A 13173-nucleotide genomic window follows, 5' to 3' on the forward strand; every position below is an offset into this window, starting at 1 on the left:
ACGGTACCCTTGCTGGATTCCAGGTTGTCCTTGTTGCATATAAGGTTGTCCCGGATTTCCAGAGGGTTGCCCAAGATAAGTGAAAGACGGACCACCATAGGCCGAAGGTTGTCCCTGGAAGGGTTGTCCTTGTGGGCCTCCAGGCTGCCCTGGATAGGATTGCCCGTAATACTGCTGCCCATAAGAAGGCTGCGTGTAAGACGGCTGACCCTGATACGATGGTCCTTGGTAAGGCTGTCCTTGATCCGGACGGGGCGCTTGGCCACCACCATAACCAGTGGTACCCCAAGCGACGCTTAATGGAATTGAGACCTCAACCGCAGGCTGAGATGGCAAGGAAGTATACAAATGATGCCCTATAGGGTCATAATAATGATTTGGACCTTGCGCGCCCGAATTCTGGACGACATGCGAATACTGATTATATGCCCCCCCTACTGGAATGGAACCAGAAGAAGGTGGGGCACTAAGTGCAGGATGAACAACTCTGGGTGTACGTGCCGGCTGGCCACTATTTACTGGGCTGTGAGATGGACCAGCAACAGTAGTTACAGTCGAAGATGCCGTAACGGCACTAACAACCGGTGTTGAATATGCTACACAAACAGTCGGAATAGTCGGGACTGAAGTGACGACTGTATTGTGAACTTGTGGAATAAAAGATCCCGTAGTGGGAGTGATGTGGTGATCCCACATGGTACCTGAAGAGGGGTTCCTAAAACCCATATCATCCCTCAAAGCCTTATAGCGTAAGGGTACCGGGGATGTGGCCGGGATAGGAGTTTCGATACTTGACAAAACAGGTGTCTTACTCACTATAGGAGATGTGTCATCCATGTCAGAGGAAGATATTGGGACCGAAACACCAGTAGGAGTAAAAGGAATATCCTCTTCGTAAGGCTCCCAAATAGGGTTCCAAAATAGATCGTGAAGATCGTCTTCCGGAGCGCGAGAGTTAATCGGTTGGATACTCGAAATAATAGGGAGAGTATCACTCACAACCGGTACCTTAGGAGCAACAGAAGAAGGAGACCCTTGGTCACTTGGAACGGGAGACGAGATCGGTGATTCCGCCAGGATGACAACTTCAAAAGATCCTAGGCAAACTAACGAGAAAGGGCCCTACTCAAGCTAACGCAAACAAGATCTAACCGGGTAAATGTGAATCGTGGCCGAATAAATTTAAGACACAGGAACAAAACTTGACCTTTTCATTTTTAAAGATTCGAGAAAAGGACAAAAGATGACTCTAGTCGCCTTCGAATGTTTAATGAGCCTGAAGTGACAAGTGCTCAGATAGACCTTTTTTTTAGGGAGTCCGAAAAGGAATGAAAGTGACTACTCTGGAGAGCTAGGCAAAAAGGTTTACCAAACAAATCCATAAAACTGCATATACACCTTGGCAGTCATATGAAAACCAAGGATTTTCCGTACGGCAGTCAATCTTCCCGAATGCTGTGTTCGGTGCGTTACGGCTTGTAAGGCGGCAGACACGGCTTCCTATGGATAAAGGATGATAACCTAGTGGGGTCTCCCCATATACTCGACAGTACGTGGGAGCTCAAATCCGTACTAGACCACTATTGCGTCACGGAAGGAGGAATCACCCAACCTTGAGTGAAACAAAAGTGACTAGGTTTAACGACGCCGGAGCACGTCTCTAGCCTAGACCTCTAAATGTGTGTGTTATGTTCCAATGCGTTGTTAGATTCATTCAGTTCATTTTAAAGTTGATCTTGGATTATGTTTCAGTTTTCAGGCCTTACCATATGTAATGTCTCAAAGCCTAGGATGCAGCTAAAATGAATGAAGTATCCTTTTTCTTCGATGAACACCTACCTACGGGAGGGTAAAGAGATCATTCCCAAACCAAGAAAACCAAGGAAACACACAGTCACTCAATGCAAGCAGACATCAATTCCTAAAATGCATGAATACTACTAATGAGAGATCTAAACATTCGCTTTTCAATATGCAACTTGAAATGCAAATTTTCTTTCACTTTCGCATGCTAAATGAGATGCAATTTTTTGATTTTGATGCCTTTAATCTAAAGAAATCAGTAAGCAACAAACAAATGTGGAAAACCGGTTGACCCCAAACAATTGTAATCTATGTCCGGGTAGTGAAGAGAAATCGAAACAATGCCAAGATTGGTTCAACAACGATCACTTAGATAATCAACCAAAAGCAAGCAAAGGGGAAGGCTCAATCAAACCAACAGCAAGCAGCAAACGAATCTTTGCGAACAAGCAACCAAGCAAAGCTGATCCAGCAAACTTGGAACAATAAAACTAGGTCACAAAGCAAAAAGGCAAGATTCGCTCAACAAAACTCACAAGAGAGTGCTTCAACCTCCAGACAGTGAAAAACAAGTCATAAACCAAGTGAGAACAGCAGGGGATAGCAAGACTAACAGATTCAGGAGGCAGAATTGAAGAAATTCAATTCTACAGCAATCAGCGCGGGTGATACACAGCAACAAAGCGCTGATAAAGAACGACGCGTAGCAACAATGCGATGTCAGCGCGGAAGTACACGCCTTTTCCGCGATGGTCCGATTTACAGAACCGTCGCGTCTGTTAGGTGTAATAACGCGATGGACAGGAAATTACAAAAAGGGTGGCGCGATGACAGCGCGACTGTTTAATTAAAAAACGCGATGATGTTCACCACAGTGGAGCCAAAAACTCCCAAACCAAGACAGTCAATCTTTAAACAAACAAAGCATCTCCCAGACCAAACCAAGAAACCTAGAAACAGACAACTAATCCCCAAATTTTTGAAAAGAGGCCAGCTCCCCAGTGGAGTCGCCAATTTGTGAAGCAGGAAAGTGTTCCCTCTGCGGACAGAGGCAACCCCTCTAGCCCTAGAGTGGGTCTAGTCACAAACAAGGACAAATCAACAACAATTCTCCTTAAATAGTTCAAGTTAGAGGCCTACTTCAACCGGTGGTGGATGAAGTTCCGTTGCGCTGCTCTAGCTTCCGTTTCTTTCTCCTAGAGAGTAATCAACCTGAAACAAAGCAAGGAAATACAACAAAGCACATAACCGGATACAACAAAGAACTATTTACCCATAAAGTCAAGAAATCATGAGCTATCTAGTACATTGCATATGAGACATAGGAAAACATCATTGATTGTATTAAATATGAAATAGAGTAAGCTTACAACCCAGGTCTTGACGTCACAAGCCTTCTCAGGAGGGTCCAGCTAGCATGTTCCTCAAGCATTCACCCTTGAAGATGGATCTCCCAATACAAGTCTCTCTCACTCACAAGTTTCACACAAGATCAAAAGCACTTCACAACCTTCCTCAAGCCCTCAAACAATCCCACACTTGTCACACTAGCTACCTATCAAGCTCACAACACTATCAGCAACACTCCAAAGACTAAGAATTCCAAACTAGCAGCTCATAGCAATGGTGAAAGCTTAAATAGGAGAAGGAGTCTCCATGAATGGTGGGAAGATGAGCTTATCTCCAAGGAAGGTAGCACAAATGACGGAACAGTCATGCCAGAGGAGGGAGGGCGACATGAACAAGGCCAACAACCAGGTCTGGAGTCATCTGGAAGGCTGGCTGTTAGAACAAACTTGCCCAAACTGGATCATCGCGGGTACATAACTGTATTGGAGCGCTGACATCGCCCCTGCATAACGTAGAAGGTCATGTCATCGCGATCAAATAAAAGTAACAGTCGCGTTGTCTCATGAAATTCGACCATCGCGAGAATAACGTGTACTTCCGCGATGACAACGCGTATGGTCTGTTTTGGAGCGCTCATCAGCGCGTTTATTTTGACAACAGTCGCGATGATGCAAAAACTTTGGCAAAGTGGGTCATTTGGCAACATCAGAGAGCATGAGCATGAATGATTTGGACTCATGACACAGTAGGAAGATTGGGATGAAGACAGTGACAAATTACTGTGTAACACATCCTTTGAAGACATGACAACCATCTGCATATTGTGAAGAAGTATAAAGGCCAAGAGTCAACAGGACATCTTTTGAAGACATGACAACCATCTGCATATTGTGAAGAAGTATCAAGGCCAAGAGTCATTTGTAAAAGAGTCATCATTGTAAAGATTGTAAAAGAGTCATTTTGCTTAGAGTCGAAGAGGCAGTGTTGGGAGGTATAGAAGTCATTGTTGGGATGATGTCATGGTTGAGTTGCAGGTCATAGAGTGATTGGGTATTTGGTCAAGTACACGAAAATTATTGTAAAACTTAAAGTATCGTGGATTGTTGTCCCTAGTTTTGGAATCCACAGTCTTGTCTTATTTTAGTCATTATAGGGTGGTAGGGTGGTGCTATGGCGAGTTGTGGCTCACTAGGGTGTTGGGGCATCCTTCCAATGGGAGCTGGAGAAGAATGCTTTTCTAGAATTGTCTTATTTTAGTCATTATAGGGTGGTAGGGTGGTGCTATGGCGAGTTGTGGCTCACTAGGGTGTTGGGGCATCCTTCCAGTGGGAGCTGGAGAAGAATGCTTTTCTAGAATTTTAGGAAGTTGTTGCTTTCATTTAGTTGGAGCTAAAGATTAAAGAATTTATTAGAAAAGTGTTCGGTGGTTTTTTGACCCGGAGAGGGTTTTCCACCTAAAATTCTTGTGCCTACTATGTTCTTTTATTTACTGTTATTACTGCATAAACATTAATAATAATTGAAGATTAACTAATGCTTTGAAAAGATTTAAAAGTGCTAATTGCTAAGGAATACTGATTCACCCCCCCTTCTCAATGTTTCCAACATTTCTTTTTTGTTGCATCACTCTGACATCATATCTTTTTGAAAACTCAACAATCATGGGATTCAGAAATGATAATAATTAAAAAACTTGAAAAGAGTGTTACAACTAAAATCATGGTTTTATCTTATTCATTAAGTGCATTTCTTGGTTCCTGTTGAAATATAGGAGTTGGATGGTACTCAAACATTGTATGAAATGTATCCTTCGAACCTATTACTGCTGAAATTGTAGGTTAGAATGGTGAAATCTCCAACCCACATCAACCCACATTGTACAATCAAAATGGAACCTCCATATGTCACTCATTGTCACTTCAACAACCTACTTTTGCCTCTTTAGGCTAGCTTTCCTTTGGTTTTGGGGGGGTGGGGGGAGGGGGGTGTGGCTCCCTTAGAGATCAAGAATAAGGGGGGCAGGGGTGTTGGGGCTCCCTTAGAGATCAACAATAAGGAGTATGGTGATATCACAAGTAACACCAATGATCAATCTGGGTGTAAAAGAAAATAATGAAATATTGGTGGAGGGATGAGAAGGTCAACGCCAATATATAAGGACAATGGATTCAAGGGAATATTAATGATGAGAAAGAATGACCCTCCATAGGTTGGTTACTCAGAATAATGATTTTTTTTGGGTTGGCTAGGTGAGGGTGGGTGGCGGTGGGTTACTAGTATCTAAGGATGGGTAGTCTCTTGGCCAATTAGGGTAAATCGTAAAGTCAAAACCCCACTAGAGAAGATTCTTCAATAGGATTGCACTCAACCCAATGATTGACTATGGCACAAAACAAGCCAAGCGTTTACTAGGGGAACCCCTTTGAGGGTCTGCGTAACAAAGAGGTTTGATGAGTACTTCACCCCAACAAAGGATGAGGTGAGGTCTAGCGCCATGATCTTTCCTTCCATGTGACTTGTTGCCCTTCTATGGATCTATCACACTAAGCCTTGTGGTGATCTTGAATCACTTACAAGTTTAAACCCTTTAAAATATTGTAGATGAACCTAAGAAAGAAAATCCTAAGTCGAAACATACATCATATAATAAACTGGAAACCATAATATATACCAAAAATTATCTTCATTAAGCGCTAGGGAGAGGAATACTCCCACCATCCAACCATGAATGACGAATGAGGAAGTTCTTCCTTTATATAGAGGAGGCAAGGAACTTCATTTACATTAAAATAATATTATTTAGGGAATTTCCTTAAGTCAAATCATACATCACATAATAAACTCGAAACCCTAATATGCACCAGAAATATCTTCATTAAGTGCTAGGGAGAGGAATACTCCCACCATCCAACCACGAATTACAAATGAGGAAGTCCTTCCTTTATATAGAGGAGGTAAGGAACTTAATTTACATTAAAACAATATTATTTGGGGATTTTCCTTAGATCTAGCAAAGAAATTCTAGATCTAGTCTACTTTAGAAACTAAAAATTGATAAAATAAGGTGGTCAAAGCCACATATGCAATGACAAATAATAGATCCCACAAAAAGGTGGATCAATCCATCCATCTAGGGAAGATAAGGTCCATAAATTATTATTTCTTGAAAATAATGATCAACGTTCCTTTGATTCATGCTTGAAATAATTGTTAAACTTTGAAGAATGTGTCCACGTCCCAAGAAATGGTCCAATGTTCCCATGTTTGACTTGATCTAAGCTGAAATATTCTTTATAAAGGCTTGATCACTTGAAAATGGAGCTCAACATCCGTTTGGATGCCCAACGTTGACTTAGAGGAACCTTTCTTGATCCACACATGAGTTGGCATGTGAATTGACCAGTCCCAAAAACTGCCTTGTGGAGAAAACACCCTAGAATATTTGTCTAGTGATTTTGCTTGAGGAAATGGGTCACGTCATGAGGATTCCAACGAGCTATCACATACTCAATTTGGAGCTAGGGCATTTTTTGTAGGTTCCACTTGAATAACTCACACATGTGAGTTGCACATTGTCATTTGTTTGCTTGCATGGGTGCTAGAACTCTATTGTTTTGCTATTTTTAGGCTCCAGGAGGCTGGAACATGTGATTGGAGGTTCTATGCATGACATGCAATGTAAAACATCTCGCATGCAACATAAATGTACTTTGCAATTTTTTTTGCTCATGCATTACTATGCCCATATTCCCCTTAACTTGATGAATTTTGCTTGAAATAACCTATTTTTAGATCTAAGACTTGTATCTATAACCTCTTTTTGTCAAAATTTCAATGTGGCATGTCAAGTTTGAATGATGCTGAAAAAAATGGGTTCTTGTTGAAATTTTGACCTGGGAGCCTTGTGCCATGGGATCCCTTAGGATAGTCAAAATAGTCCTGTCTCCAATCTACCCTGCTGAATCAAAGTGAAATTTAATTACACACCCCTGCTGGAAGGAGAGCTAACAGGACCCAACATAAAATAAATCAGAGTTGTATTAAGAGTGATATCGGCTTCGTCACTTGTATTACACAACTTGTCTGCATGCCCCTTTATCATGTTCTTAAAAATTTCCACAGTATGACATCCTATTTGGAAAACATGATTTGAAACATAGGTGTAGTAACAGCAGGTTTTAAACTCATGATTACCGTGCTTAAAATCGGTGTATAACACAAATTGTCTGCATGCCCCTTTATCATCTTCTTGAACATTTCTCTAGTATGACATCCTTCATTGAAAGCACGATTTGAAACTTAGGTGTAGTAAAGCTCATTTATCATCTTGCAGCAGGTTTTAAACTCATGACTAGTGTGCTTAGATTGAGTATACCTTCTAGCATGCTTGTTGTCTAAGAATATTTTCATTTAGCATGAAGAGCATAGTTACAAATGTGTTCAATGAGATAGGAACACTTTGTTCCTCTTAGATTTCTGGTCACACCTTATTTTGAGTCATAGATTACCATGCTATACTTTCGGTGGCAAGCACTTGGAGGAAACTTTTCTGCAACGCAAATTCTTTAACTGATAAAGTATGTGATGCCATTTTATATTATAATTTGGTTGAATATACTGGATGTTTATTGTCAGCTAATTATTCAGAGCATTTTCTTGGCAGATTCTTCAACAACCTGAAGCACGCAGCATTGGTGGTCGTGTGGTAGGAGGGGTAACACAGCGCCTGGCAGCACGCTTATTGCAACAAGTCCTCCGACCACCAAATCCAGTTCCTACTATTCCAACATAACGCCAGAAATTGACTTAGTCATTTTATCTTGTTATGTTGTCCCTAAGAAAAGATTACAAAATATGCATTTATACTTCATGTGTATCAATTTTGGGTGACAATGTATTATTCTTTATTCAATCTCATTGGATTGAATAGCTGTATAAGCAATAACGTTGAAGAGGAGGCTCATCCACAAAGCACATTTCCTAAAGGTGTCTACTGTACTTATTTTATTCAATTTGGGAGTCCGTCTTTGCTGTTAGTCATATTGGAAGGAAATACAAGCAGCAATTTTGGTAGTCCTATATTTTATTATCCTCAAAGAGGAAATATGTCTTAAATTTCAACTACGCAACTCTGTCAACACAAACCCTAATGAGCAGAAAAAGATGAGGATTGGTTGTGAGCACAAACACCTGAAGTAACCAATGAGCCAACGTCATGTACATAAAATATTGTTGCACTAGAATAATATTTCATCATGGCTTAGTCCATTGCAGCTACTTTTGTTTCAATCATGGTGTTGAGCTATCCGAGGTCACTGGATTTTACAATACATTTGGTATAATCTACTGATATGATCTTAGTGACTGCAAATTGAACTTTTCTTTCGCATAGGGTATAAATGAAAATTCAAATTCTACATTTCAAACTTTCAGAATATGAAAATGAACTACTATCAGTGTTCACTAATGACCAAAAGAAGGTTAATGTGACTAGAGTATTCCTCTTTCACATAGCAGAAAACAGGATTGCTTAGCACATCTCCTAAAACAGTTTCAAATATAGGATGACAACAATGCAAAAACATAAAAAGGGTAAAGATAGAAGGTTTAAGAAATGAAGGAAACCTGTGCAACGTATAAGATAATAATGAAGAGGAATAGGAACATATTGAAGAAAGGAGACTAGGTCCTAGGAGAATCTGCAATGTTATTGATCACAATTGGATCCCGGATGCTGAGTTAGATGATGCTGTCAGTGGTGCTCCAGTTTGAGAGGAGTGGTAGGACTAAACGGATTATGAGGGTGGTGGTGTGGGGGTTGCAAGGAACCTTGCACAATAGCTCTCCTACCATTGAACATTGACAAACTTGAGGGGAAGCCTTTGTGAGACATTTTTGCCATAGAGGCAATGCAATATATCAATATCTATGTCGCACGAGTTTCTGGAACGTGGGAATGTTGGGAACTTGGGTACGGGTGTCCGGAACGGCTAGAGGTTTCCCCAAAATTTCCAAAAAACGGCTAATTGGGAGTGGTATATTATATAAAAAAAAAAAAAAAAAAAAAAAAATGTCTTTTTAATTATATAATTTATATAATAATCAAAATATTCAAATATCAAAATCAATTTTAAATTTTAATTCATTATATGAATATCAAATTCAAAAATGAAATTTTGAAAATGTAAATGATTCAAGAGACACTTTTGAATTTAAGAAACATAGTGAATCAAAGAACTCATCATATTAATATTCATATTGCTAGCATGTCCAATGTAGTACATCGTGAAAAAATGACAAATGCCCAAAGTGGCAAAGTAATACATGGTCAAAAAATGCTCAAAGGCCAAAACATAACATTAAAGACTAAAGTTGAAGATGATCATAAAGTACAATCTTCAGCATCAAGACTATCCATATAACCTTGAGCTTCGCTAGGCACTCCAATTTCATCATCACCATCATCAATATCAAGATTACCTGCAATGCTACCCAAAGGTATGCCAACTAAACCTGCATCTGGTGATGGATTATCCTCATCATCATCAATCTCAAAAGCCTCCTCGGCATCAACATCCCATCTTGCTGCAGGGCCCTCTAAATACTTAGGTAGATTCCTTGAGCGAAGTCAAAGACTACTATGCATATAAACCGATTTCTCCGCTCTCTTAGATGTAAGCCTATTCCTCTTATCAAGAAACTTGAGATAGCAAGCGTGAGGCAAGATTTCAAAGATCTTGGGCTTTCCCCCCATACATTCTCCACCATCCAATGGGATTTCTTTGTGCATAAATGTTGATGTCCACCCTCACATCTTGAGAGAATTTGGAAGGGTTTAAGGTCGGAAAATCAATAAATTGTTCCCGCATTACACTTGCTTCATTAGGTGTATAGATTTTGCATATGGCATCAAGAAAGCCCTGTTTCACTTCTTCATCATCAATGGGTAGAACTCTGTTTGGTCTCTCCATATACCACTTTGGATTAAGAGCATAAGCAACCATGTGAAGAGAGGTATTGAGTTTGATCCATCTCTTCCCTATTATCTTATGAATTTCATTGAAGAACTCCAAAGAGGGTTTTTTTATTCCGAATGATGAGCCTTATCTTGCCTACCATGCTATCAATACATTCATAAACTTCTCCAAGGGTGGGGGAATCAGATCTGCATACCTAATCAACTCCACAATTGGAACTATGAAAGAAACAACATATTTACAATCAGACCACCAATCGTCATTGAGAAGATGCTCTCTTATCTTCTTTGCCTGCATTGATTTAGATTCAGACCATGCATTCCACTCTTGGGAAATAACAGTGGCTTTTAAGGATGCACGCACTTCAACCATACGTTGAAGAGGAATGAGGTATGTAGCATATTTTGTTTCTGCAGGTTTCAAAAACCTCTTCCTTGAATACATCTTATAGATTGCTAAAGAGGCATGGAGGTTGCAAATGTACATTTGTGCATCTCTTGCATCAAAAATGAGTTTTGCAATCCAAGATATTTTGCCAGTGTCTTTGAGGACATTATTCAAGACATGTACGCAACAAGGAGTCCAAAAGATATGCCTATATCGACTTTGAACCATCAAACCCGCTGCTTTGCAAATAGGGGTTGCATCTGTGATTACATGTACTACATTTGAAGGACCAAGCTCATCAATTGCTTCTTTCATTACTTCAAACATGAAGGTAGCATCCTTTAGTTTCCCACTACAATTCACTGCTCTTAAAAAATAGGGCCCAATTAGAGATGTAACAATAATATTCAACAATGGCCTTTGTTGAATTTTTTTTCCAACTATCCATAACTATTGAGCATCCTGAATAAATCCAATATTGTTTAAGGGGGGCCATAAGCCCCTACATTCTTGTCACCCCCTTATCTAACAATGATGTCCTCATTTTGTTGTAATTTGGAGGTGTATATCTTGGCCCAAAAACTATGATTTTTCGCACCATTTCTTTGTAATGTGGAGAACGGGTAGCATTAAATGAAATTCCATTTGCCATAAAAAAATCAGCAATAGAATCATCAGCCTCATCCCTATGTACTACATTGTAGATTTTAGAAATTTTTTCTTGAGCAGAACTAGTGAGCTTCTTACTCCTCCCAGAAGTAGACCCCCCCCCCCACAGATTCAAATTGGTTTGATGCATTTTGAATGACTAAATCTTCCATATCATGGGAAGAAGATCTAGGTGCTTTAAAATTACAATCATTGCCCAAGTTCATTACATTGGATCCTAGGGAAGTCATATGAAGCTCTGTGAACTCCATAATTTTTTCAATAATGTACAACCTTTTACACCATCACCGAATAGGGATAGAAGATGATGCCACACTCTAGTATAGCTTCCTTTAAACACGATTACATAATGTGCACATCCATTCTTCACAGCCACCACTATTCTTTTTCTTGTTTTTAGTAATTTTATTCACAAGCTTTAACAAGGGTTTCTTGGGGTTTGTGCTTTGTTGGACTTGACCACTTGGAATTGGAGGAAGAGATGAATTTTCGTATCCACATGATATTGAACTACCACTTTCCATGATTTCTCTGATTAATACAAGAGACAAAAAAACAAATTATAAGCAAAATGTACAATGAAAAATAAACTCGAATACTTTCTTAACATCTATCACTCAAATTATATTTTATAAATAAAATTACAAACTAAATAAAAGTTAAAAAGCATATAAAAAATTATATTTTATAAATAAAATTACAAACTAAAGAAAAGTTAAAGAGCATATAAAAATATTGAGGTTCGCTAGATTAACCATAGTCACATTACTAAAGTCAAAATTAAAACATAACTCAAACCATTTGAAAGATTTCCAAAGTGATTAGATATTAATTGTTGGAATATCTAATTGTATTATAGTGAAAAAAATTATTAGTTTCATCTATTTTTTAACAAAAAAGAAATTATAATTATTTTACAAATTTGCATTTTTTATAATAAAAAAATAAATCATAAAAAATATTTAAAAAGTTCATTAATTTTTTTCAAAAAAAATAACACTAAGACTATTTTTCTCATCTTTCGAATAGAAAGACAAATGGTTTGTAGATTTCTGTGGTGTGTTTTTGAGAGACTGGGTTTCGAGTCTAGACCAACACTCATCGTCAGGACTGATTTAAGAGAAGTGAATAGTGCACAATAAATATGGTATAGGTGGGTTGTCAAATTGGTAAGCTGACCATTTGAATGGGTAGAATATTTTAATTTTAATTTTATTTTTACTTTGTTTTAATGATATTTTTATAATTAATTCTTGTAATTTATCATATTTATTAGTGAATGAATTACTTTCTTTTTTGTATTCTTAATTTTATTAAAGATGTTCTTTATAATTTATTATATTTTAATTAAATCTAATTATTTTTGTTTATAAATTGTTATTCTTAATTCTTAACTTAATTTTTAATTTTAAGTTAATGTTTATTACTTTTAAGTTTGTGCATATTGCTTATTTTTATTTTTAGGTTTTAATTTTTTTTTAATGATAATTAGGTTTAATTATTATAATTGTAATAAGTTTTATTATTTATTTTAATTATAATATTATTATAAATGTAATTACTAAGTTATGAATTGTTTTTCTTAATCTAGAATTATTGCTTAACCTAATTTAATTTTAGTCAATGTTCATTGGTTGTAAGCTTGCGTACTTTGCTTATTTTTAGGTTCTCTTTAATAATTTTTATGTTAATTAGGTTTTATTATTATTAATGTAATAAGTTTTTTATTTTTTATTTTTTATTTTTAATTATTTTTATTTTATTATTATTTAATTTCACTATTAAATAAATTAAAGTGCAAAATTAGTTTTATATTGTTTTATTTAATTAATTTTAAAATCTTGATTTGTAGGATTATTTTAAACTAGATTCTAAAACCCTAGGTGTTTGAGTTAATGGATTATTGTTAATGTATTTTGAGTAGAGTTTTATTTCCATTTAAAGTGAAGTCTAGATATTTTGTTGCAAATGCAATATTTCTTACAAT

At 37.5% G+C, this 13173-nt stretch overlaps 2 protein-coding genes across 2 annotated transcripts in view; one reads left to right on the top strand and one right to left on the bottom strand.

The window, feature by feature from the left end:
- The window catches only part of LOC149156771 (Protein kinase superfamily protein), a 358651-nt gene extending 350221 nt beyond the window's left edge, over positions 1-8430 (top strand). The window contains exon 7 of the mRNA XM_089438585.1: positions 7817-8430. Coding sequence (XP_089294711.1) covers positions 7817-7945 — 129 coding nt within the window. The 3' untranslated portion in view covers positions 7946-8430. The remainder of the gene's footprint in view (positions 1-7816) is intronic.
- A 1835-nt stretch (positions 8431-10265) lies between these two features.
- On the bottom strand, positions 10266-10832 carry LOC149156772 (uncharacterized). The gene has a single exon (XM_089444858.1). The coding sequence runs from the start codon at positions 10830-10832 to the stop codon at positions 10266-10268; it is 567 nt and encodes a 188-aa protein (XP_089300984.1).
- Between the last annotated feature and the right edge of the window lie 2341 nt (positions 10833-13173).

The sequence above is a fragment of the Pinus tabuliformis genome, chromosome 9 (assembly GCF_031772625.1).
Source record: "Pinus tabuliformis cultivar Carrire ecotype Pingquan chromosome 9, CPIR1, whole genome shotgun sequence".
In the NCBI taxonomy this organism is placed as follows: Eukaryota; Viridiplantae; Streptophyta; class Pinopsida; order Pinales; family Pinaceae; genus Pinus; species Pinus tabuliformis.